General features: G+C 37.6%; 1 protein-coding gene and 1 long non-coding RNA gene across 2 annotated transcripts in view; one reads left to right on the top strand and one right to left on the bottom strand.

Annotated features, from left to right (window-relative positions):
• Positions 1 to 2197: 2197 nt before the first annotated feature.
• On the top strand, positions 2198 to 23524 carry LOC136791628 (uncharacterized). The gene is made up of 4 exons (XR_010834008.1): positions 2198 to 2423; positions 6365 to 6424; positions 9136 to 9211; positions 22978 to 23524. It is a non-coding gene; the product is annotated as an uncharacterized lncRNA (long non-coding RNA).
• LOC106042864 (inter-alpha-trypsin inhibitor heavy chain H3) overlaps positions 3433 to 27071 on the bottom strand; it is a 24019-nt gene continuing 380 nt past the window's right edge. The window contains exons 1-21 of the mRNA XM_067003352.1: positions 26872 to 27071; positions 23199 to 23222; positions 21857 to 22023; positions 20699 to 20803; positions 20177 to 20339; positions 19135 to 19245; positions 18366 to 18491; positions 17798 to 17914; positions 16874 to 17042; positions 16434 to 16559; positions 16017 to 16198; positions 14905 to 15090; positions 14360 to 14499; positions 13853 to 14007; positions 11238 to 11264; positions 10261 to 10302; positions 8866 to 8979; positions 8086 to 8290; positions 5634 to 5806; positions 3769 to 3880; positions 3433 to 3679 (exon numbers count right to left, since the gene is read on the bottom strand). The exon at positions 26872 to 27071 is cut by the window's right edge and continues 380 nt beyond it. Coding sequence (XP_066859453.1) covers positions 3550 to 3679; positions 3769 to 3880; positions 5634 to 5806; positions 8086 to 8290; positions 8866 to 8979; positions 10261 to 10302; positions 11238 to 11264; positions 13853 to 14007; positions 14360 to 14499; positions 14905 to 15090; positions 16017 to 16198; positions 16434 to 16559; positions 16874 to 17042; positions 17798 to 17914; positions 18366 to 18491; positions 19135 to 19245; positions 20177 to 20339; positions 20699 to 20803; positions 21857 to 22023; positions 23199 to 23222; positions 26872 to 26961 — 2664 coding nt within the window. The 5' untranslated portion in view covers positions 26962 to 27071 and the 3' untranslated portion in view covers positions 3433 to 3549. The remainder of the gene's footprint in view (positions 3680 to 3768; positions 3881 to 5633; positions 5807 to 8085; positions 8291 to 8865; positions 8980 to 10260; positions 10303 to 11237; positions 11265 to 13852; positions 14008 to 14359; positions 14500 to 14904; positions 15091 to 16016; positions 16199 to 16433; positions 16560 to 16873; positions 17043 to 17797; positions 17915 to 18365; positions 18492 to 19134; positions 19246 to 20176; positions 20340 to 20698; positions 20804 to 21856; positions 22024 to 23198; positions 23223 to 26871) is intronic.

Below are 27071 nucleotides of genomic sequence, written 5' to 3' on the forward strand. Positions count from 1 at the left end.
CACAGTTTGATACGGACAGACAGACTTAAGTTTCTGAATAAAATTAAGCAGTGGCACCACCCAGTCCAACATACTTGTCATGCAGACAGTAATAAATTTCTAAAATTTGCACTTGGTATCCAGTTGCAAATGACGGTGTTCTTGAACGGAGTGTTTTGCAAAAAGGGTGAAGTCTAAAGCAATATTAGCTTGCCATTTCTCTCATTGGTTATTTGATGGGAGGAAAAAGAAAGAAGTCTTGGTGTATTAAGGTTCTTTGGGCATAGTTCTGTACCAATGTTCAAAACTAACGAAATTAGCAACAGTAATGTGATTAATGATGGCAACCTATGCTGGTTCTAGTTCCAGCAATTCTTGCAGTTTCTGAGGGTCTGCTTTAAAATGTCTGCAAAACAGACATTGACTTGCTGCAAAACAGACCTCTGACTAGTTGCAAAAGATGGCATTTCATCCCTGAAATGTAGCGTCTTGGGTTTTGGCAAGGTTTCATGTAACACTCCACAACCATTGGATGATGTTTTACAAATAATGAAGAACTCAGAACAACACGTGGCACATGGAGGTAACATTTCAGAGGAAGTGTGTATGCAGAAACCTTTGTCCATGGAAGGAAATGTGGAGGTTTAGCTTCCAATTATTTTTTTCATAACTTTTAATTACAAAATTAATTTATATTTTAGAATTTCAGTTAGTGCGTATCTTTGAACACAGGAACATGTGCCAGCACTGCAGATTTTACAAAAGTTGCTTTCTATCCTGCCAATAATGGATAACTGGAAAAAGCTTATTATTTTATAGCACTGTACTAAAAGAGAAGCAATTTCTTGCCAAAGTTAGGAAGATAAACTATGTAACTCGAAGCCTTTTTTTTTTTTTTTTTTTTTTTTTTTTTAAAAAAACAGTTTAGATATCATGCTATGATTTGTTTATGTGAATTGCTTGTACTTTCAAGACACAGATTTCGAGTTGCAGATTTGGCTGGAAAAATTACAGACCAAAAAATGTGGAATTTGGGAGCTGCAGACATCAAATTGTTGGCTTTGCCACTTCATAAGCTGGCGTGCCAATTTGAAAAGTAAGACATTATATGCATTATAAATGAACTTGGTATTTGAATTACATGCTGGGTTTTATCAGGTAACTTGCTGCAAATTAAAAATTCACTGCTCTCAGTTATAGGGCAATTATATGTTCCATCCTCCACCTGTCTGCTAATAGCAAGAATAGCAAAGAGCATGAAATCCTGGAGCAATGAGGCATGGCTAAAGGGCAGCTTTCACATGCTCCCCTTGGTGAGGTTCAAGTGTGCACAGGCCATTCATGAGAGCTCTTCTAACCTGCCTGCTAAACCTGTAATTACGGTGGTTCCTCAAATGCCCCTGGCAACCTGCTGCCCTTTTAGTTCTCCCTTGCTTCAAAGAAGCAGATCCAGCTGACCTTGATAAATGAGAGAAGAGAAGAGAAGAGGTTAGCCTTTCTTACAAAACAGGAACTTTTGCATAGTTTTGGTTTTTTTGTTTGTTTGTTTTTCAATGTGTTTGCAAAGCTGTTCCTGTTCTTTGGACTGCAGCCAGTTTGTCTATGCTGTGTTGAAGTGCTGTGCCCAGAGCTGCATGGGGACTGTACCCCACAGCTGATGGAATTTCCTAGGTCTTACAAGAGATGCTTGCCCGCAGCACCCATGGGGAGGTTTGCCTTTTCTGCAGCCTCCTTATGTCACTGGTGTGCCTGGTTACTGAGACTCACAGATTCTTTCTGCTGTGTTTTGTCCCCACAGTATGTGTGCTTTCCATTCTCTAAGCATGTTCCATTTCTCTCTTCTCACTTGAATTGATTCTTAATTTGTTGTTTAGTCACTCTCCTCCTATCCTTTCTGAGTCCTGAAGCGAGTTCTGATGGGCTTCTGATCTCCTACACTCCCTCCCCTTGCCCAAGAGGCCTTGTTACTTAGAAGCTGAAAGCAGACAGGCAATAATGAGTATTTGGAGTTTTGTAATTTCTAATTCTGATGCAAAATATACACTATGTCTCATATGCTTTTCTTTGAGCAGCATTGTACCAGCTGATAGTAGGAGTAAAATTGTTATCTAACACTAAGAAACTGTCTGCCATTTCTCTCTCTCCTTATTGTTACCTTTAACTATGTTTGTAGCTATCACCTATGTTGCAGGAATTTTAGAAGAATTACAAACTAAAAAGCATGTTTTTCTTTCTCCATTAGTGCCAGTGGGAGCTTCTCAAGCTGTCACAGAAGCCATTCAAAAACAGACCAGAGCCTCTGAGGTCAGCTTCTGGCTGACAATTCAGTCACAGCTGACGAGACTCCTCCTACCTCTAGTGATTTGCCTCATCCCCGTAAATTAAACAGGAAAGCTCTGCCTGAGGTTGCATCCAGTGTTGCCTTGCAGCTAAATTTTGCCAAGGTAGGTCAAGATTTACTGTCCACCACTATGTTTTTTTGTTTGTTTGTTTGTTTTAATAGAGTCAGCAAGTATGGGATGAACCTAGATGAACAGTCCCACCACTATCACAGGATCCAAAATGGATCATTGCTCGCTTGCTCTCTCTCTAACTCTAATATATTATTTTAGAATAAATATTCAAAATCAAGCAAATTTAAGCTTACCCGTTTCAATTTTCCAGTCTTCCTCAACCCTTTCGTTTCTCTTCCTGCCTTCCTTATTTTTCAATAACTTAATACCTTCTGTAGAAACTATTGTTTTCTTTCAGATTTTTTGTCTGAGTTTAGATGGACAGCACCATCTAGCCACTGTGACAACTTCTAGAATTGCTTTTTTCATTCATTTGAATAAAGGATTTTACAAACACACACACACACAAATAAATAAGTAAAATACAGCTACTATTACTGAAATGTTAAGTGCTGCTTGGAACTGTGGCATTTCGTTAATTTATAGAGATATTAGCATTCAAAACTTAGGTTCAAATTAAAATACCAAAGTACAGAAGTCCTGGATCTAAACCACACTGCTAACAGTCACCTTGAGTAATGGCACTGTACCAACCCTCACCACTATATAGTCAAGTGGTTAGATGACTTTAAGTATTACTGGATTATCCTGAAATATGTTCTCGTCTGTCAGCTGTCCTCTTGTGTTGAATTTCAAATTGCACATTGCATCCCAGGCTTTGTGAAACAGGCATTAAAACATTGGAATAAAAGAATAAGGCATTAAATGTTGATGCTTTTATTTAAATCGCTCCTTACCCTCATTAATTAATTTAAAATTGTATAGAATATTTCTGTTATGACTTACAAAGTAAAATTATAAGTTATAATTTTAAAACTAGTAAATTAATACAGTAAAAGAAGGGTATTTGAGGATATGAGGAATAGCTGTGCACACAGAATAGCTGTTTAGTGCTGAAAATTTGATCACACATACAGTAAAACTGTGAGAATGTATCATATCTTGGTATTTTCAAACATGGCAAGCATATGTATTATTAACACTTCTTCAACAGTGAAATGTACTATTCTTTCAGAAAAGTACTCTGTGTACGCATGACTTTGGAGGTAGTTGTTTTTTAAAACAGACTGGAAACAATATAGTCTGTATGAACACCATCTATTAGCCCAGCTCCATTGTTATGAACAAACCAACAAGGAATATCAACGCCATGCTTAGGATCTTTTCTGTAATCCTTCTGCCAGCCCCTGAAAGGTAAAATACAGTCATGGAAGTAGTGAAACAGAAAAGACAAATTGACACGGTAGTCTTTTCTAAGGACTTGATTATATTTTACCTTGTTACTGTCAGTTCCTTGTTTTTAATAATCATCGTGGCATCTGGTTTCTTGGGATCGGACCCAGGATGGATTTCAAGTATGGTGAAGTCAATGGGGTGGAAAAATTGTCCTAGAAATAGAAGCCAAAATTACCATTTCAGGCATGTTGCACATATTAAAACAGAAACAAAACAAACCAAAATCCCAGAATTTCTACGTTCCAAGTTCTCTCAGGGTTTTGAATGCATAAGCAAACATCAAGTTTGGTGCAAGGTTGAACATACACCTATGGTATTATTTAATTTTTATGAACTAGAATTCTGGGTATATCATCTGGATGTAGGTTCTAACTTCAGAGTGCAAAGTAAAATTGGTCTTTTCTAGATAGTCTTTAAGATATCCTCACTTTGTTTTTTGTCTATTCAGTTGTATTTATTACATACTCTCCAAGTCTTTAACTTTTTTTTTTTTTTATAGCAAATAATACATGTTGATCTCTGGAATTACTTGATAGGATTATCCTCAGAACAAGTCTGATATCTAAGGAATTTTCATGTTCCTGACAGGATTAGCTTTTGGACACTTTTGTCCTGCCTGGGCTGATGTAGGATGCTGTTGGTGATTTAATGAGTGCTGTAATGAGTACAGAGGCAAAGTCAAAGATGACGAACATAACGATGAGATGTGTAAGTCAGTGAACTGTAACACCGTGTACCCACACATCATGTGGGCTTTTCTTGACTCGCCTTTCTATTTGCAATTCATATCACAGCAGAATAATTTTTGTATCTGGACAAGTCCTTTACTCTGAGGAGCAGAAAAGCATAAAAAACATTCTTTTTCTGCTCTTCTTCTGTTTCATTACAGCATTTCCTGAGATTCATGAACCTAACATATTGTCACTGATATCTTGTCTCAATCTCTTCAGACCTCAAAGCGCATTACCAAAATTCAGAAAAGTTCACAGAAGTTCATTATTTACCACAATAACTAAACTTACTGACACACACAAAAAAAACATTTTCTGCGCTTACCTGATTTTGTAAGAGAAAATCAAAAAGCAAGTAAAGCGTCTGCTATCAGTGGTAGCATAACATTTTCCAACAGAGGATGCATACCACAAAACCCACTACTCTGGCAGAAAACGGGATTCAATGAGGCCTTAATTCTCATCCCTAAAGTACCAACTTTGCCTTCTATTAGAATAATGTTTTCTAACATGAATATAATCCTAAACAATACAAGGCTTTCTGTGATTTTAATGTATGATTAAGTGGTTGAGTCACCATCCCTGGAGGTCTTTAAAAGACGTTCAGATGTAGAGCTTAGTGATATGGTTCAGTGGAGGACTTGTTAGTGTTAGGTCAGAGGTTGGACTAGGTGATCTCGGAGGTCTCTTTCAACCTAGATGATTCTGTGAAGATTCTGTGATGATAGTCAATCAAGATATACCTTAACATCTTCTTTGCATACAAGGCTGCACTAATTGAGGTTTGGCAAATTTTGACCAATGAGTAAGCATGTGCATTTTCTGAGTGTTTGTACTTAGGAGGAAGGTAAAAGGGGAGATCAAACCATCCAAGAGTCTGGAGGAATGGTGTTATAAGAAAAAGAATCTGTAGGTGGGATTTAGAAAGATAAGAAGTTTAAAGATGCCAGTGAGAACCATGGGTGCTAGTGATTTCAGCAGAAGAAGAATTTAAGAAAAGATAATGCATAAAGCCAGAGCCCAGAATATTTTGTCAGAAATCTTCATATGGTTGATCAATATTATCTCAATTTCCTCCTCTGTCTCAGTTCATAAAGGCCAAATACAAGATTGTGTCTGCAAATTAGGTAGCCTTACGGAAAGAAAATATTTAAAATGCCAAATGAAGTCATACCTAATAATCCGTGGGTCTGTTCAGACAGTTTATGACTTTTCAATGTATACAGTCCTAAGAAATCCTGTTGGAGAGGATGTTTCTTCCATACTTGGTGCAAAACAATAACAAATGATGCACCGCCTCCCATTGAGAGCACCAGATTTTTTTCCCTGTTAATTATCAAAGTTAAACTGAAAAAAAAAAAAAAAAAGACTTAGGGCACTGGGTTAAGAGTTAACAGCAGGGATAAGATAATCAAGAAATGAAACAGGTCAAACAAGTGTGGCTTTATAACTTACTTAGTGTTTTGTTGATGTTGTTGTTTTTTTAATGAAGTTTAGTTTGGTTGATGTGAATCTGTGTGTGTTCACAGGCAGTCCAAGACTCACACTAAATTACACTATAAAAGGCTACCTAGCCTTTAAACTTTTCAGCAAGGTGTTTCTGCCAAAACTCTTCCCATAACAGCACAATTAATCACAGATATGTTAGTGAGATTTAGATATTGCACCTCATGCTCAGTATTAAAAATGTTATTGATAAAACCATCACTTTCTTGCCTGGATGTTACCTGCCCCCTCTTCTCTTTGCTTTTCAGAAAAGACAACTCCTGAACTGCCTAGATTGGTGTTAGGATAAAGAATATTTGCTTCTGATCGTGTCACTGATATCAGCAACATAGCTGTCATTTAAAAAAAAAAATAAATATCCTGAATCAGAGTTTTGCTCTGGAACTCTTTCTGTTGCAGTGTTGTCCTTTGAGAGAATGGTTGGTCCGAAAACACAGTGAAAATGTAAAGGAGGAGAAGGTACTGCTGATTCTTTTCTAAGCTTTCTTTTGCACAGGTATAAATGATTCTCTAATAGATACATGGAATCATAGAATGTCCCAAGTTGGAACGGACCCACAAGGATCATCGAGTCCAACTCCTGGCACCACACAGGTCTACACAAAAATTCAGACCATGTGACTAAGTGCAGAGTCCAAACACTTCTCAAACTCCAACAGGCTTGGTGCCATGACTACTTCCCTGGGGAGCCTGTTCCAGTGCGTGACCACCCTCTCAGTGAAGAACCTCTTCCTGATATCCAGCCAGTCAGTGGATAAGGACTTAGATTGTTGGCTGCACCTAGAGAGTAGTGGTCAATGGTTCTATGTCCAGGTGGAGACCAGTGATGAGCAGTGTCCTTCAGGGGCCTGTCTTGGGACTGGTGCTTTTCATTACCTTCATCAGTGATATAGCTATAGCGCACCCTCAGCAACTTTGCAGGTGATACCAAGCTGAGTGGTGCAGCTGATACACCAGAAGGAAGGGATGCCATCCAAAGGGACCGGGATAAGCTTGAGAAGTGGGCCCATGTAAACCTAATGAAATTCAACAAGTCCAAGTGCAAGGTACTGCACATAGGGAGTGGTGCTGACTGGGAGAAGAACTCATTGAGAGCTGCCCTGCAGAGCAAGATTTGGGGGTTCTGGTGGATGAGAAGCTCGACATGAGCCAGCAGTGTGTGCTTGCAGCCCAGAAAGCCAACCGTATCCTGGGCTGCATCAAGAGAGGCGTGGACAGCAGGTCAAGGGAGTTGATTGTGCCCCTCTGCTCTGCCCTTGTGAGACCCCACTTGGAGTGCTGTGTCCAGGTCTGGAGCCCCCAGCACAAGAAGAATGTGAGGCTGTTAGAGCGGGTCCAGAGGAGGGCCACAAAGTTGATCAGAGGGCTGGAGCACCTCTCCTATGAAGAAAGGCTGAGAGAGCTGGGGATGTTCATTCTGGAGAAGAGAATGCTCTGTAGAGACCTCATTGCGGCCTTTCAATACTTAAAGGGTTCTTATAAAAAGGACGGAGAGGAACTCTTTACTCATGTTGATAATGATAGGACAAAGGGGAATGATTTTAAACTAAAAGAGAGGAGATTTAGATTGGATGTTAGGAAGAAATTCTTCACTCAGAGGGTGGTGAGGCACTTGAACAGGTTGCCCAGAAAATTTGTGGATGCCCCATCCCTGGAGGTGTTCAATGCCAGGTTAGATGAGGCCCTGGGCAACCTATCTAGTGCTACTATGAGGAAAATTAACTCTGTCCTAACTGGAACCAGGACAGTGGCATCCCTGCCTATGGCGGGGGGTTGGAACTAGATGATCTTTGAGGTCCCTTCCAACTGAGCCATTCTATGATTCTGTGATTTACTCCCTCAGTGTTTGCAAGTCACTGTTGCATTAACCGCAATACTAAATCCACTTTTACTTTAGTCATACTAATGTAACACCAGGGGAAATTCTTATTACAAGCAGAGAAATTTATGAATAGTCTTCAGCAATTACACAACAAAGAATAGCACTGAATCCAGCATGATTTGAATCAGTTTTGGTTTTTTTTTGCATTTTGTATCTTAAAAGTATATTTTTGATCATCCCCCCAAAAAGAGTGTAAAAATGTAACACTGGAATATGATATTCTTTCCGTAAGCCTTACCCTTCTTGTTGCAATGTGACTGAGTCAAGCCAGGTGAAAGCTGTCTTTTCATTGCCATTCTGAATTGTGATCTTCTCAGAAGTTACTGTCACTTTTAAATTCAGATGCTTGTTTGCAATGCCAAGTTTTCCAAAATATGTATTTTGTGTCTTTGTATCACTATTTGCTCTCTTATCACCAATGAGTTCTCCGTTGACTGTGATGCCTAATGTAATAAGGAAACAACAAATACTATTTTATAGATAGGATGTCAAAGAGTGTTGCAGTAGTTACAGCTCGACAAAACAAATTCAAATTGAAAAGTAGACCAGAATTACTTGTGCATGTTTGTGCAAAAGTATAGTAAAGGAATAGAGCTCTGGAGGCTGTTCTGTAGACATCCACAAAGACGACAACCACCTTATTGATAAAAGTTGAATATATCATAGACTACAAAATTTTGTGATGGGCACAAATAGCCTGTGTGCCGTCAGTCTCTGTTTGCCAGATAATCCATGAAATGGAAACCTGAACATTATTTTATTGCTTCTACTTCTACTCACTGAAACAAATTACATCTCTCAACTCCCATGGTGGCTTTCAAATGACAATTATAAGTTCATGTTGCTCCAAGAAATGAAGACACAATCATGGTAAAGGTACCCTATCACAGCTATAGTAACTCCTGTTAACTTTGCTGGAAAAATAGCATATGTAGTATAAAAAGAGAGAAATAGACTTTAAAAATAAGACATTTTGATATAAGTATTCTGATTTACTGTTTAAAAATGATAAACTCACCTGTAACTGGGTCATTTATTAAACTTAACACATCACCTGGTTTTTCATTGATATTGAAACAAATGGCATCCTCTTTTTGTGGCACTGATATAATGAAGTGTGGATCACCATCAACTGTAAAGGCAAGTCACAGGTATTTGTTTAGTGATACACAGGTTCAAAGCTCTACATGATCGCTTAATGTTGTGGCAGTGTAGCTGATGCTGGGGACCAGCAGGAACTGGTCCCTGCACAAGCTGTACCCAGCCTAATCCGGTCCATCTGCCACAGGAGTGGTGGGGTCCCAAGGAAGCTGCTACCAACTCCGAAAAGTGAACTATGTCCTTCTTCCCCTCATCTTCTCCAGGTATGTGGCATATATCCTATGACTCTTAACCACTGTGAAATTTGGTACGTGGTTCAGGCTGGGCACATCTAAGTGGTTATCTCTGAGGATGAAAGTATTAGGGAGGACAGGAAGTCCACATGGCTAGAGGAGATAGTCACCATCACAGATCATAGAATCATAGAATGGTTTGGGTTGGAAGGGACCTTAAAGATCATCTAGTTCCAACCCCCCTGCCCTGGGCAGGGACACCTCCCACTAGATCAGGTTGTGCAAAGCCCCATCCAGCCTGGCCTTGAGCACTTCCAGGGATGGGGCATCCACAACTTCTCTGGGCAGACTGTTCCAGTGCCTCACCACCCTCTGAGTAAAGAATTTCTTCCTTATATCTCATCTAAATCTACCATTTTTTAGTTTAAAGCCATTCCCCCTTGTCCTATCACCACACTCCCTGACAAAGAGTCCCTCCCCAGCTTTCCTGTAGCCCCATTTAGGCACTGGAAGGCTGCTATAAGGTCTCCCCAACGCTTTCTCCAGGCTGAATCATAGGCAGGCGCTCCTTGATCATCCTTGTGGCCCTCCTCTGGACTTCCTCTAATAAATCCATGTCCTCCTTGCGCTGGGGGCCCCAGAGCTGAACGCAGGCTCCAGGTGGGGTCTCACGAGAGCACAGCAGAGGGGGAGAATCCTCTCCCTTGCCCTGCTGGCCACGCTCCCTTTGGTGCAGCCCAGGATACAGTTTTCTGGGCTGCAAGTGCACGTTGCTGGCTCATGTCTAGTTTCTCGTCAACCAGCACCCCCAGGCCCTTCTCACTGGGGCTAAATCAGGAAGCCTAGACAATGGGAAGGGGGCTAACAAAATGACCATATATGATCTCAGTGAATCAATTGCTTTAAAACATTTTAGATATTTAAAGTGAATTGAAGTACTAGTCTGTTGTGAAAAACCGTCTGCTTTTGCGTAAAGGCATTGTCTAAAAGACTCCAAGAATTGTGTGATTTAGTCTTAAATATCCACATGTGTTTTCCTTCTGAACAGACACAATTCAAATTAGTCAAAACTAACTCACCACTAGTATACCATGCGGGCCTTGCTAAATATAATGGTGGAGCTGCAGGGTGCAAAGAAAAAGAAGTTAGAAAAGGTCACATCAAAATGGAATATTTACATACTATCTGCACAGTACATGTAAGATGTCAGAAAGTTAATATGCTAGGTAAATTGCAAATTCCATCCTGTTTTTTCAATAAAATGGAATGACAGTTTGTGTCCCTTTTGAATCAAACAAAGCCTTAGGATAGAGACAGATTATTTTGTAATCTAAATTGGTTTGAATGTCCCCACAAAGCCCAAGCAATGTGTCTGTAGGGAGGTGAATGTCTCAGATTTAAGAATTAAGCTGTCTATCAACAAGTCTGGGTAGAAATGCAACAGCACTATCCATTTAAAATTTCTGATGTTTTGACATTTGCTTTTGACAGGATGAATGTGAGACTTTAAAAAAAAAAAAAAAAAAAAAAACCTTGAGAAAACTAGAAAGAGATGAGGGGAGAAGAGATTGAGAGAGATTGAGACAAATCTCCTGCACTAAATCTTAAATATGACTCTTCCATTTCCAGCACTGTTCAACCAGCAATCTGAATGGTCAGTTGCTGTCTCACTCTCTTCAATAAAACAATTTCTCTTTGTATAAATAACTGAGTATATTAATTTAGTCAGAGATGCTGACATCATAGTCCCATGCTTAATATAATTCCCAAGCAGATACAAATTCAAGCCCATCCTCTGAAACAGCTTTCCAGGAAAATGTTGGTTTGATGAAATGACATTTAGTCCTTAACAACTCTTTCTCTGAGTATTTTTCAGATATGGTTTTGTTCCATCTTTAAGTGTGATTTTAGCAGTGAGGAACAATTGGTAATATTTGTTAAAATACAGTTATAAACTCAGACAAGGCAGTTTCCGTATCCCCAGCAGTTTCAGTTGTATGAATCAATTTCCTTTGACAGATGCTTCTTCATTCAGAAACTCTAATTAATGACTTACACTGCATAACAACTGGGGCAGCCTGTGCTGTGAATGAAAGAAAACATTATTTTAGAGGTGAGAAGAATAAAAGACAATCTCCCTCCTTCCATGAAAACCAACTCCTAAATCTTGTAGTTATGTATAAATTTTCCAAATAATTAATAATAATAAAAAAAAATAGCCAAAACAGTTCATTTAGATTTTTCTACTGCAACAAAGCAAACCATGAATGAATTCAACACAGTGTCATGAACAGGTAGAAAGCGCAAACCAGTTTACAGCAAATATGCTATTGCTCAAAAGGTATGCAGTTTGTCCTGTAGGGGATCTGTTAGGGGCTCCTTTTCTAATTCCCTTGTGCCTTGTTCCAAACTGTACTACTGGAAAGTCAGTAAGATTTATCCACCTGTTCCCATGTATTTCTAGTCTTCTCTTTTTACATCTGAATCTATGGAACAGTGTCTGTAGATGGGATGTTGTGCTGAAGAAGCAACAACACAGCAACAATGAAGACACCTTTGTGTTGATACTCGCCTACATGCAGGTATCTGGGAGCCAACAGTGCTAGCTCTGGAAAGCAACTTAATTGTACTGGGCCTGAATTTTGTGATGGTGGGATGCTGCAGTTAGGAAACTGAAAACAGTAATCACAACATTTTCTACCCATAAAGTTTTTAATCTAATTATAACAGTGTCTTAATCTATAACACAATATTTTTGTAAAATCATAGGGGAATAAACCCACCTCCAAGACTTAAAACAAATGCTAGGTAAATTTAACAAGAAATGTACATACCTTCAGCTGTTATCATGGGTGAACAGGAAGTAAAAGGAAGAAAAAGAGAAATTTACAGTTTCAGTTGTGTGACTAAACAAGAAGGATTCTGACCCTGTTAAAACATATTCTGAACAAACAAAAAATTAAACTCTGTTGTTGAATTGTCAAATTCTACCATGCATCTGCAGTTTTTTTAAATTCCATTTCTTCCCAATGATAAAATTCAATATATACAGAGCAAACAGAAACACAGTGAAAGCAAAAAGCTGTTATGTGGGCAACAAATCTACAATTAACTATGCATATAACAAGAGTACTATTAGTAATTGCTTTATCATCATGTCATTTACATATTGCAAAGTGGTCCATATTGGTTTTTACTCTTTTGCAATTTTCAAGGCATTTGCTTCATTCTACAAATATTGACTGGATGATTCAGTAATCCTATTTGTGATTCTAGACTCCAGTATGTGTGAAAGTTATTCTTTACACAGTGACAGTGCTTTGAGTACATTCTTCCATTATCACCGTGTATACTTTCAACATACATAGAGGATTTTCTTGAAAAGAGATTCAGAAAAAGGCCTGAACTGAAGGTCACTCTAAGTACATGCCATTTCTGTCAGACATTTTTGTGAGTTTTCCATCTCATAGTGTTCACTTGTAAACTACAAAGTCATTATGCTGTATAATGACTTGAATGTTAAGTTAAATTTGTGTTTAATGTCAAATTAAACAAGTGTTTTTGTATCAGTATCCCATTAGGATAATTACAAAAAATAATGCAAAAAAAATATCAGCATCATGCCTGTAGAATTATTGCATTTTGTAGGGTACCTAGCAATTAACTGGCTTATATTCCACTTGAAAGAAACTCCCACTAACCTCCATTAAGCATTTTTGTTAAGTTAAAAAGCCTTAAAATAAGTCTTGGTTATAATACCAAATTCAGGAGATAAGCATGTTTTTAATTTTTCATTTAGAATCCAGCACAGAGTCTAGACAGAGCCTGGGAGGAACTAGGGCAAAACTAGGGGCAGGAGGAAGGGGTTTCAGGAAAAAATAATACATGTTAACAGATGAGATTGGAAAGCCTCACAGGAGGTTTGACAGACCTGTTGAATTAGGGAGATAAGGATGCCTCAAGCAACAAATATACATTATAATAGAATGGCTTTGGGGTGCACTGAGAAGGTAGCTAGTATTTGTCTTACTTTGCTCTAACTAAAGAGGAATAGAGTTATTCTCTTTCACACAGGTGAAACAGAGAGGCTGAATTGGATGAAAGTATAATGATTTACTGAGCAAGGAGTTAATCATTGGCCAAAGTATCAAAGGAGATGAGAAAAAATTGTGTGCTTTCAATAACTGTTTTTCTTTCTGCAATATATATGTTTTACAGGTATTATTGTCATGATTTTACAACCTAAAATACTCTGCACAAGGAAGATCGCATGGCAATAGACCCTTTTCATGTAGAAAGATGTTACTACAATTACTTCTAAGCTGAAGTATGTAAAAACATAAAGGCAAAAGTGATGTGACCAAAATCGAATATAGCTGGATTATTAGATTAGAAATGTTTCTTTTTTAATGTGTTTTATACATTTATTTTTAAATACAGTGAATTTGAATTTATAATATTTTACCTGTATGAATTAGTAGTGAAGGATGGTTTGATGGAAATGAGCTTTAAAATGAAAAGTAATTTTGCATAAGCCATACAGATACAGGCTTCGAAAATAGATTTTTCAGATGCATGTTTAAAACTGTGCCCCACACAAAGCCTTTCTTTTGGGATACATCAAAGGAACATTTGGCTTCTTTGATAAAGCAAAACTGAAAATGTCTATACCTTCAGTCATTTTATCAGCAATCCCAGCTTGATTGTCATAGTCTTCTGGCTTTGTTACCACCATGGATGTCAGTGGTGTTACAAACTTGTACTTTAGTGAGAGATCCAGGACTTCAGCTGTAAGATTCTCCTTTTCTTCTCCTGTAGCTGCAGTGCTGAACACAGGGAGAGACTCCTGGCATCAGTGATTGCTAAATTACTGACTGAACTCTAACTTAAGTACTTTTCTTTAAAGCGAAATCATCTCTCTGCAGCTAATTTATAAGGAAGGTATATTCATTCCAATCTAAGAGCACTTCTGATTCCTTTGGCTATCCAGTGGAGAAGGGCAAAATTGCTTTATATTTGCAGTAATTTAAAATTATTTAACTTGCTACTTGAAATAGGAATACTGAGGTTGGGGAGGAGAAGAGGAAATAGTTGTGAATTGCAGCTTTACGTCCTAGAAGTTGCACCAGTCACATGGCTTAATAGTTTCATTGAAAATGTAATTCTAGGTTTAATTACCGTTTTTCCAGGAGTTGTTCAATCGTGAGATAAGCCCAGAGCCTTTCAATGTAATCCCCAAATATGTATTCCTGTTCTTGGAAAGCTTTAGCTGTTTGCTCTGCATCTTGTTGTGTAGTAAATGACAGGGCATCATTAGCCTATTGGAAATAAGGAAACTTATCTGCAGCATAAGTAGCCAGAGACTTCCAGAACCTTCCAAAATCAAGACCTTCACACCTGGTTCATATTAGAAGCAGACCTCTATATTTAGAGGAAGACATACCAAATATTCAGCTGTCTTGGCCATCAGTTTTCCTCACCCTGTGAAGACTATTGCCTGTGAACACTAAATATCCTACCACCACGTAGGATTCTTAGGCAAGTAACCTGCAGTTGCAAAATTGATGCCTTTGGTGCATTTACTTGTCATATATGTAGTCATACATCCTTCCACTGAGATAAAGACATACCTGTAAATATTTTAAGTTTTGCCAGCTCTGAACACTTGGATATTTTGCATAGCATTTATTTAACCTTACTCAGTTAAATAAATACATACTTACACCTTCACCTTTTACATCTACAGTCAACCTGTTTTGGTTGATGTCTACAAAGCGACCAGCCACCACAATCTCAGACCCATCATAGAAATGCTTAAAACTGTTTTTAGTTAAGCCTGATATTTCATTTTCTGGGTAGTGTAACTCCACATCCATGAGCATGGGATTGGACACCTCATCATAAAAACCCTGCAGGATAAAAAGAGAAAAACATTTAACTATATTTTTTTTCTTTAATTCACTGGTAGATAGATATCTTACTATTTCAGCAGTAAAAACTTAGAATGTATTTTAGAAGAAATATGTAAATGTTCAGTTAAATCTCAGAGTACAAGGCCTAAACATCTGCAAAAAAGGCAAATGAGAAAGAATATATTGACTCTTCAAGCCTCACTAGGACAGAGGAAAAATATTCAAGAACAACATGCTGTAGATGATGAGTTCAATCAGTGTTAATCAGGAGGAATCCCAAGCTCCTCCCGTTATATAAAAGTGTTTCTAGACCTATTCCCTGCAGAGACTGAAATCATAACATAAGCCAAAGGACACCAGGTATTAGATTTTGACTGAGCTTGTAATGAAATCCAGTAGACAAATTCTTTGGTCAATCCTTCCAATGGATGGTATTGCATGTATTGCAAGGGATGGTATTGCAATCTTTCCAATGGGTGGTATTACTATAAAATGCTTCAGAAGTATGGTAAGGTACACCTGCTCGCACTTGCTAGACTCTTAAGCTCTGTCATTCTTTTCTCTTGCCATGACATTAACCACATGATCTGTGAGGTATGGGAGATAGAGATAGTGATTGCAGCAATTTTGCTTATATGGTTTGGCACACAACAATGTGTCCTTCAGAACCATGTCTTTTTCCACCCTGTGCCGAGGTTTGAACACTCTTCTGTAGCCTAGGGTATCTCCCTTTTACAGTCCTTTCACTTTCTGCTTTTATAAAGGAAAATTAAATGCAACCAATATTCTGATTACAGCATATTCTTGAGTGTGTCAGTACCAGAGTACACTTTGGGCTTTTTGATTACTTCAAAATAAGAAATGTCTGTATAATTACCTGAATTAATATATCTTTCATCTAATTTAAGTTGGAATTACTGTACCTGAAGTTGTAAAGCTGAATCAGAGTCAGGATAAATCCGACGGGCCAATCCTTTATTTTCTAGTGCCATCTTCTCTAAGAAACCGTAGTCAACACCATAGCCAAAACCAAGATTGTATAAAGGGTATTTTCCTTCAGTGGCTTTTTTCACATGTGCCCGAATGTCCTGGGTATCTGATATGCCTGCATTAAACCATAAGAAAGGTTGAGTTTCTTCATAGATAGATAAAATGAAATGTGATTAGTGGTGTTTGGATTTCTTAAGAGGCACTACCAAAGAGTTGTTTAGTGGCATGAAGCTGGTGTAGCAGAAAATAAATAATGAAAAAAACCCACCACATCAAAAGTCAAAGATGACAGAAAATTTAATTGAGTGGGTTTTGTTAGTTAATTCAGTCTGTTAACAACACAAACTTACCTACATTTGGTTGGCCATCTGTTAACATGATAATTATAGAAGCACTTCTCTTGGGCACAACGTTTTCTTCATGAGCAGCATTCAGCATCTCGATTCCTTTCATTATACCACCATATAAATTTGTCACTGCAAGGTAGACAGAGAAATTCGGCTTCAACAGAGGCAGTCAAAATAAAGGACCATTTTTCACAGGAATCTGACAAGATGTCACTACGTTGTAAAGATGAAAGGTGTAGGTTTGCTAGCAGGAGGATGTTTAGATACAAAAATAACTGAGCTTTGGAAACATAAGGAAAAATAGATATGCACCGAGCCAATTTTAAGCTCAGGAGTGTCCCATTAGTAATATTTTTTAAAAAAGCTGTAGCATTGTGTTCACAGACTGAATTGGTAAATTAACTTACTCAATGACCTATTAGCAAGTCCGGTAAAGTACTTACTGCCTTCAGTGTCAATGCCCCGAACGAACTTTCTTGCTTCATCCAAATTTTCAGGAGTGGCCCTGATTAATTTTTCTTTCCAAGTGTGTACATCACTACCAAACAGTATGAAATTGAGGAAATCATCATCTCTAATGTCATCTAAGATTTTTAGAAGTGCTTCTCTTGTCTATAAGAAGAAGAGATTTTAACATATTGTTCAACTGTAAAGAAATTGGTGCTTGTAGGTTTTACATGCCTAATCTCTCAGGTACTTTTTTCTTTTGTTCCTTTTACACAGAATGTTTTGCACATATTCTGAGCTTGTTCTGTCCTGTCTAGTCCTGTGTCTGTTTCAGAGTAACTCTAGAGAAATCAGTTGCAATTACATCTGGTAAATCTGTGTAGCTGAGAAGAAAATCAGGTCCTGTGTCACAGATTGTTGAATGAGACAAGTTTGCACGGCAAATTTAAGGTGTTGGGAAATGGGCAGTTACAGGTTCATGGACAAGTCCATATGTGAGAAGTGTAGACATTTTGATTCAGCACCAAAACTTAAAGTTCTGAGCATTAGATTAGAATGAGGAGTCCTAGCTATGAAAAGAGCTGCTACTTCCTGGAGGAGACAGGATGAGCAACACAGATAATGCACATAATACTATAGAAGCATTTTACTTTCGGAACTGTACAGCACATATGAGATGCCTCTCTGAAAATGTTAATATCTGAAAATTTTGAAATAATGAAATTTATAAGTCAAATATAGACTTAATGTATAGAATTTTGTTCTATAGTAAGACATTGCTCTAGTTTTTACAGTACAGAGCCTTAGCAAGGCCGCAGCATAAAAGCACTTGGTGTAGCTTCTTCACCCTAAGTTATCATGTTCCTTTCATCACTACAGAGGCTCTTCCATCGGGACTTGATAGTAATGTAATAACTTACCTGTTCTATTTCTCTTCCAGACATTGAGCCACTAATATCTATGACAAAAATAATATTCTTGGGCAACTGTGGAAGATTTGTTGGTGCAAAGAAGTGCACAAAGTAACCATTAACAATCTAAAAAAAAAAAAAAAAGATAGAATGTTAACAAACCAATAGCTTTTTATATATTACAAAGATAAAATGGATAAAGAATAAATTACTTTGATTTGATCTGTAGCTCTTGTGTGGACTAACAGGCTTTAATAGCCCTGACCAGTCTCACCTCTGTCTGTCCATGGACCCCATTAATCTGTATCCCATCCTGATAACTGACTCCCACCTTCACCTCGGACTGCCTCATTACCACAAATATGCCTGATGACCTGGACTCTTGTCTGAATTTGAATTCCTTTTCTGGGTCTGCCTTGCTCAGGTTCTGTGGGGACTGGGCTCTTAGGTGCTGAAGCTGCGTTGTCACAATCAGCTCCCTGCCCTTTAGGGAACAACTGGCTTTCACTGCTCCTTGACATTTACCATGCAAGTTAAGACCATTCAACAGTGCAAAACTGTCAGCTGTCAAATTTACCTGCAAATTATCTGGAGTTGTTCTCTTCACATCATATTTTACAGTAAAATCTCCATCCAAGAGAGACTGCGAGCAATTTGCACAGGTTCGCTGCTGATCAAGAGTTGGCTTGAAAGAAATATGCCCCTGAAAAGAAAAACCTTCAGGAGATCTGAATCTTAGCTGAAAACTTTTACAAAACACAAAGAAGTTTGTAATTTTCTAAGACTAGTATATTTATATTCACAGACATGAGAATAACCTGTTTTATCTGTTGAGGTATTAGTTTGTATTCATATTTATTGATGAGTAACTGATACCTCAGGGCTGCTACCTAGAGCTCTCTTCATATGTTTTCTTCCTCACCTTCCTTGGTTTAGCCCTCCATGCTGAATGATAGCTTTGATAAGGCTGTTGGGCAGTCTATGACTTAGGACGTCTCCAACCACCTCCATACATGAGAAATCTACTTGCTTCTTAGTTCTTAGTTCTTCCATAGGAAATAGTGAAGTTGGTACCCAGGTTTACAACTACTGCTGTGGGACAAGGCCTACTGCTCTGGGTATAGTTCCATGTTAATAGCTGGAACTAACTGGCTTCTGAACTGCATGGAGATCGCCTTCAGCTTGCTAGCTTGGAATTCACAGTTAATTTGCACAGACAAGCCTTTACTTTATTTTTTATCCTCTCACTTCCATTGCTAGCCATTACAGCACTTTTGCACTTATACTATTATTTCAGTTATAACCATAATAAATAAATTATGGAAGGCATTAGGAAGGCATTGTACCTTTTTATCTGAAAAAGTTTTTTTAATGACATTTTGCAGATCATTGGTGATGAATGTTCCTTCTGCTTCCAGCTCAGTGATGCCTTGTGGCTCAAAGATACTTACATCAATCTGAAATATTAATTGAAGATTATTTTTATTGACTCTCCCACAATATATCAATTTAGTCATTTACAGGAAGGTCAGAAGGCAACTATGGATATGAAAGAGAGATTTTCTTACAAGAAAAAGAAATTTACTTTTGTAAGTTATACCAGAAGTCCTAAACCACACTTGTGTGGATACACTATCAGCCAAACATACCATTTTCTACATAGAGGTTAAAAACAAAATTAGAAACAAATAAACATTTATGCTTTTATGAAAATGTAACTCATTTGAAAAGTAGTTAGTGGAATTTTGTAAAATGTCAAATAAATACTTAAGTCCTTCTAAAATATAACCCTGTCATTAGCTGTGAGCCATGCCTACCTTTGACACACATTGCAGTGTACCTTTTATCATATTGTGTTTAAAATAATGCTTTATGAATTTCCAGGTGCTGAGTTTTGTAATGACTTTTTACACAGATTTTTCTAGGCAAATAAAGGAGAAAGAATTTGCCTTAGAATGGGGTTTAGCAAGGTAGATAGAAGTGATCAGACAGGTTCGAGCACACAAAAGCAACAATCTTCAAGAATACAATACATGTATCACTGTGATTTAGCATGATGTAGTTTCACGGTGGTGTGAGAAATGCATAGTTTATGCAATGAAGGTATTTTTAAGAGCTATTTTACCCCAAGGCATTTTAATGGCTTTTCAGTTTTCTGTATATCATTTATTTTGAAGGCTTAGTAGCTGGGCTAACTTGCCAGTCTTACAAACAAAAACCTGCGGTAAAACATGTTGCCAGAGACTCCCCAAATGGTTCATTGGAAATACTATCATGGGCCTTTAGTTCATCTGTGGGCCAATGGGAATGACCATGGTACTCCACTTTCAACAGAATCTCAACATCTTTTAAGTTACAGTATCCAGTTCGATACAGTTTGACATCTACCTCAAAATCTTTGACAAGCTGCTTCGGTTTTACTTTGATGAACATCTCATATTTTCCAAACTGTCGCTTCAGCAGTTCCTCATATGTGAGTTCAAAAGTGACTTTACTGGCTGCTGCAATGTTGACTGAAACAGTGAACTTTTCTGTTTTTCTTCCTGAAGCCCTGTATTTAAGTGGGTAAGAAGAATATTATCTTTTTTCACAGTATTTACTGCTTGGGTTTGGTTGGTGCAGGAGTAAAACAAAGATGGGAATTTTGATGTATTGCTAAAATCATAGTCAAACAGTGTAGAATTTATTCAAGTTTGCCAATGAGCTTAATCCTTAACTGCAGATAAGGCCTGTGTAGACAGAAGTTGTATTTCTTTCTTTCTAATTTATATTACAATAACTCTAAATTACTTGTTCTTTTCCATTGGTCCTGTAAAAAGCAAACCAGAAATATTCTGGAACAAGGTATTACCAATCTCACAATTTGCTACAGGATGATGGTGTGGAAGCCACACCAGACATTATTCTTACTTGACAAGACCAGCAGTCTGTCCCTTTGAAACAGCTTTCTCATACTCCTGTTTGGCAGCTTCTTTTTCTTTTATATTTCCAGGGTAAGTGACACCATCAATTGTCCTGCAGAAAAATTGCCTAGGTTTAGCTGAATGGTTTGCACTGATACATGAAAAGTTATTATAGGCAATTCTCTGTTTATTGATTGGTTTGCTAAAAAGTATTTTCAGGAATGTGGTATTGCCAAGATTTGAGCATTTTCAGTGAAGCACGAACTAGCCTTCTCAGTGACTTCAGCTTGAATGAAGAGCTCTGTGCTCAGTACCTCAGAGAAACTAAAGCAATATTTTCCTTGAAAATAATTACATCAAAAGTGGGCTAATAGCAACACTGCTTACACTTTCTGTATTCCTACACTTCAGCAAGCTTGGTCATCTCATCTCATCTAACAGAAAGATGACTCTCTGGATGAGGCTCATCTATCCAAATGCAGCTGTCTACAGCTGAACATTTCATCCTTAGACTCCTTACACCATTAAGAAAGCATTTTTCACAGGGGATTAATCTCATCCTAAAATAAAAGGTCTAGCATAACTTAGAGTGGTTGCCCTCTAAAAGCATCTGTTTCTTTTCACTGAAAATAAAATAGGCATAGTGTGATTAGCAGAGATGGACGTGTTTAAACTGAATTAAACTTCAAAATGGTGTTAAAATTGCATAGTATTGCAACTAAGATAAAAATGTAAGCGAACGATTTCATCTATTTCCTGTTTTTAATTCAAATTTGATTTCAAAATGAAGAGAGAAAATATAATGCCATCATGGAAATTAAGTAATAGAACTTTTCTTGTTTGATAAGATCAGAGTAAAGTAAATAGTATTTCTGAAAAAGTGAATGGATCTCCAGATAGGATCTTCCATTCCCTAAGGTCCATGACGATGAATAAATATAATCAAAAATGAGTCATCTTTTTAATAGATGTACCAATGTTTGCCTTTCCCCAGGTATCTTACATGTTAAGTTAATAGTATCAGAAAATTGCCCTGAAGACATTTAGAAATCAAGCAAATAGCAAATTAAAAATGAACGCTTTTGGTTCTTTTTTTTTTTTTTTTTTCCAGTTGCATTTGTACAGATTTTGAGTTTACTCTAGCGATATTTTAAAAATTACACACATGCTGAAGTTGGTAATGAAGGCTGTTTTAGGGAGTTCAACATCAAAGAAGACTTCTTTGTGCATGTTTCCACGATTGACAGCTCGACTGGTGATGACATTGCGAGCAAATCGGGAAGTCACTTTACTGTCAATTTTCATGCTATAGATTTCTATCCCATTGACAACCTGTAGATTGAAAAATGAAAAAAAAGAGCTAGCTGTTATACTGATGTCTGTGTTAATCAGCCATAATAATATTTTTTAGAAAGAAATCATTGCAGGAGATTCTATCATTCCAAAGTGAAATAGGAAAGACTTAATGATAAAAAACAGGACACAGCTGTTTCCTTGGGCCTGTAACATCACCATGGTGGTGGTGTTCCCGGAGTCATAACAATAGCCCCTTTAACAAAATATTGCCACCACAGCAAAGATGCTACCAGTGTAAGAATTGTTTTTTGTTGTTGTTGTTGTTGTGGTTTTTTTTTTCCCCTCTACTGAGACTGTGATTTTTGTTTTTGGTTAGTCAGAGACTGCACAACCAATGTACCGCTGCCTCACTGCCTTCGTGACTGTTATAATCAATTGAGTGGCTGACTCCTAGAGCACGGACATAGAGTCATCTCATGTAAAAATAGACCTAACCAGTTCCAGATGAGCTTCAGATTCCATTTTGTTATCCTCAATTTTCTCACAACTGGGACTTATTTGCCTTTAAGCAAGAAAATGAGTAGGGCAAGACTGAATTTCTTTAAATGCTCAGGTGTAAGGTTGCTGGAGACTATATGAAAACACAGGCAGCAGCAGATGTGCCTCCTTAGGCGAGGAGGCAGTAACAAGGTCTGCTTCCTGCAACAAAAGCAGCAGTGGCAAGAAGCTTGTGATTGTTGTGCTAGGCCTGATCTCTGGCTAGTTGATTAAAAGGTCTTCCCAAAATCAAAGCATTTAGCACTGCTGAAGTGGCATTCAGATGCCAAGTGGAATCAGCCTCAGAAATCTGGTCTCTTGCCCGCCTTACAAATAACAATATAAAATAAAAATGTTTGTTAGAGATACAGAGATGACTTGAAACAACTTTGCTATTTATTAAAATACAACAAGAGATTACAAATAATTTGTTCATTCTCTTTCCATCTACAGGAGTTTCCATCAGAGCTTGGAAAAGAACAGCCTCGTTAGTCCTGCTGCCTAAAACAAGCAACTCAGGGCTCCCCCCCATATCGCACACACTCAGAAATATGTTTGCTCAGACTGGGCTCACAGAAACATGCTGTGAACACCGTAAGAATATTCTTGTCACTATGAATCTTTCACCATAGACTGAACAGAACCAAGCCTTCATAAAAGACAAGACTACTCACCAAGTCATTTTCAGCATTTCGCTTCTGTAAAGAGAAAAAATGGGAAAAAAATCATGACTAAGGTATGAAAGCTGCATTTAGACATCTTGTTCATGGGAATTCCTGTTGTCAAGATCTGTGGTATATATTTTGTCTTTTCAAACTAATTCTCCTTTGGGAGAAAAAAGAGGCTTTTATCATAGCATTAAAAATGGTTTGCACATTTTTTCCAGTCACACATACAACCTACTTATCAGGCAGACCCATCCTTACACTCTTTCAGACTGCTTCACTCCACCAGCCTCTGATGGTAACACAAATACATAAGATGGCAATTCAGCAGGCTCACAGACAGAAGATCACTATGAAAGGCTGCAGGGAGAAAAAAAAAAATAGCTGGTAGAATTTTTTGTTTCCATGTGTTTGCTCTCAGAATGAGTGCAAATATCAGAAGCCCTACAAAAATATCATGTAGTCTCATGATCTGAAAGAAAGAAAAAATTCTTGCGGGATCATGTGAAAATAGCAGCTTGCATAACACAATTCCTGTAAGCTTGGTTGTAATGCCTTATCTCTTTTGGCTCCAAAAGGGTCACATTCTGTGCAAGCTTTTTTTTTTTTTTTTTTTTTTTTCCATGTTTACATGCTCTATCAAATAGAGAGTTAAAGACGCAGAGATAACAAATCAGATATATATCTTGGGTACATATCTTGTTACCTTGCTTTTGTTACCTTTCATATTTAGGAGTTCTACAGGTTGGAAATGGAGTCATGAAGGATTTTGTTGTTGTTGTTTTTTTTGGCTTATTTTGCATTTGTTTTTTTTCTTCTTCCTTTTTTTTTTTTCTTCCCCAAGACATATTAAATCAATGGTAATACAGAGATTTGGGGAAGGCTTCTCAAATACTGGAAGAGTCTGGCCAGTTCATAATTCAAACTGTTATTGCCACATAGGTGATTTCTGTGTGTATGTCTCTCCTGCTTCACAAACTTATGTGGGCTTTTTTAATGTCTGTGTTGTACACTCACCATTTCAAATGTTCCCTTTCCAAAACTGAAATTGTCTTTTCAGTATCTGTACTGTCATTATAGCTAATAATCCCCCCCCTGCAATCTGAGGTATGGATGCTTGGAAATGAAAAGCTCAAGTATCTGAAATGTCAATTTGTTTTGCACAGCCTTTTTGTTAATGTGGAATTATCAAGCAGCTTCAGACTACAAACAAAATAGGAAAAAAAAAGTGTTTTGTTGCAAATTCTGTAATTCTCACTATTACTTCCTAAACTTAAAAATACTTTAACTGCATTTAACTTTTCCAGAATTGCTGCTGTGCATGTTCTTTAACAAAGTTATGGATTCTATACTAGTTTTGAAAAAGTTCTGGTCTGATTCTCTAAATACTTTTGGAGCTACTCTGCTATTCTCCTTGAAAAAGAAAATACAGAAAAATCTTTTAGTGAAAGGTATTAGTGGCTTTGTATGTGGGCTGATCTTGGGCAGAGATACTCAAACCCAAGTGGGTATCATCCTGGGCTACATACTGCAGCTGACCCTGATTTGATTACAAGGTTGCATTAGGTGATTCTGCAATTCTGTGGTTTTTTTCGTTCTTAATGATTCACTCAGTTGTTGATAGAGACCTCACTAACATCGAGGTCATTTTAATATCCTCTGACATGTAATTACAGTTACTTCATAAAATGTTTCTATTTTCCCATATTTGCCAGTTGCAACAACTATTGGAATGTTTTTATTTTGTTTATATAACAGTGATAAATTCAGTTTTTGTTTAAGACCGTTTTGCTGTGGCAACAGCAAAGAATATAGGTGTAAAGTATCTATGGAAATCAGAGAGGAAAAGTAGAGGAAAACAGGAATTTGAACACCCAAGAATACAGGGAGGGAAAAAAATGTAACTCCCATTACAGTACTTGCGGAAAGAAGCCCTGATTTAACAGCCTGGGAAACTAAAACACAGCATTCCTAAGAGATTGAGCAAAGAATCTACAGTTAATTTGAAATGATCTCCAGCAAATGACCTCCAGCAATGCACAAGACTGAATGAAGTATTTATGTAAATCCCTATGCATTGCATAGGAAAAAATAAAGCATGAAAATGATTTTGAAATCACCAGCAACATTAAAGATTCCATCATTCCAAGTGATGCTGATTGGAAATCACATAGAAGAGAGAACAATGCAACTAAGCTAGGAAAACAGAACTTGCTTGTGACCTTCCTAGGAGTCTCACTGCTGCCAGGATGAGAGGGTTATGGAAGGAAAGCTGTCACCTAGAACTACATATTCAAAGCGTAAATATGAATATGTAGTTCTAGGGGTAGTTTTATTCCTAGAAAGAAAAAAATCCTACCCTTAATAGATTTGTGTATAGGAACAAGATGTACAAGTGTACTTAGGGGTCTTTGATTTGGAATTTTTTCAGTTTTCAGCTGATTGGGTCTCCCAGTTGTGTTTAACTGACTATGGCTTTAAAAGCAGCTTTGAAAGCTTGAAGATCATCAGCCATGTACCAGAGAGACTCCTAGCCATGCTTCGTCACTCATCACTAGCATACAACCTGCTCAAAGGAGATAAGACAGGGTTTGGCAGATTGGCCTTCTCAATATACAGCAATCTCCTCAATTTCAACAAAGTTACATTTGCATAAAGTATAGAATTGAACTGGGAGAATCAACCATTTTTCCTGTAGTGCTCTGCATGTACAGATGGAACATAGCACAGGGCTTTGGCCATCTTCTGTTTAGGAAAGCTTTAGCATTGCAAGACATACAGAGAACGACAGATAGTATAGTAATCAGGAGGAACAAGCTACCCTATATCTGGGCTACATATGAGATAAATACTAAGAATTCTTGGCATTTCTAATTTCCAGGTATAGATCTCAAGCTGACTTCAAAAAGATAGACATATTATTATCCTGATTTTCAAAGAAGAAGTTTTGGCAAAGACCATAACCTCATCAACAGAAACTGACCATAAATTGCTTTGTCCTGTTCTGCCCACTAACCAACAATGTTTCCTGAGGAGATCTGCCCTCTGTAACTTACAAAGGCTTTAATTACTGAGAAAGAGGAAATAATTTACTGAGAGGAGGAGTAATGGCCTGCAACTTAACTGAAAAAAATTAGGCAGAACATCAGGAAGCACTGCCTTACTCAGTGATCTGTCAAAAAAAAAAGAATGTCGGACACAGATATATTCCATGTTATGCTAACACATAAATCTTACACAAAATCATACTATGTCACTTGGACCATGGAGATGTTTATCTGGATGTCCTGTTACACCTCTGTTACATTTCTTTTCAAAGGCATCTTTTCACTGATATTTTGCATTTCTATACAGGTACTATAGCAGGTTCAATTGCAGCACTAATTGCACACATCTAAATATAAAAGCTCTAAAACATTTTACCATTACATAGTGATGACAAGGAAAACAGAGGAAAGTGATATTTTAAAAAAAGACAGGAGAGCTTCTTTAGAGCTGATTCAAAACTGAGGCTGATTAGAGGCAAACCATTCTGAGTCCCAAGTCTGATCTTGTGGTCACAGATAACAGAGAACACAAAGCTCCTGGTGCCAGCACTGTATGAGCTCTCTGGAAAATGTTCATAAATGGCAGGAAGTTAATCTCCGAAGAATGGGAGTCGCACACATGGTTGATTACTTACCTTAATGTTTCTGACATGTGTTACCAAAAGGTCTGACGATGCAAAGGCAGGAATTGATAATAAAATACAAAGCAATAGATGGCTTTCCATTTTGGAAAAAAGTAAGATTCTAGTCTGAATGATACACTTAAATAAATAATGCTTTGTTTACAGAGTGTTAATGGATAACCCTGTGTGAAAATTGGGATTAAACATTAGGC

Source organism: Anser cygnoides, chromosome 10, assembly GCF_040182565.1.
Source record: "Anser cygnoides isolate HZ-2024a breed goose chromosome 10, Taihu_goose_T2T_genome, whole genome shotgun sequence".
NCBI classification, from domain to species: domain Eukaryota; kingdom Metazoa; phylum Chordata; class Aves; order Anseriformes; family Anatidae; genus Anser; species Anser cygnoides.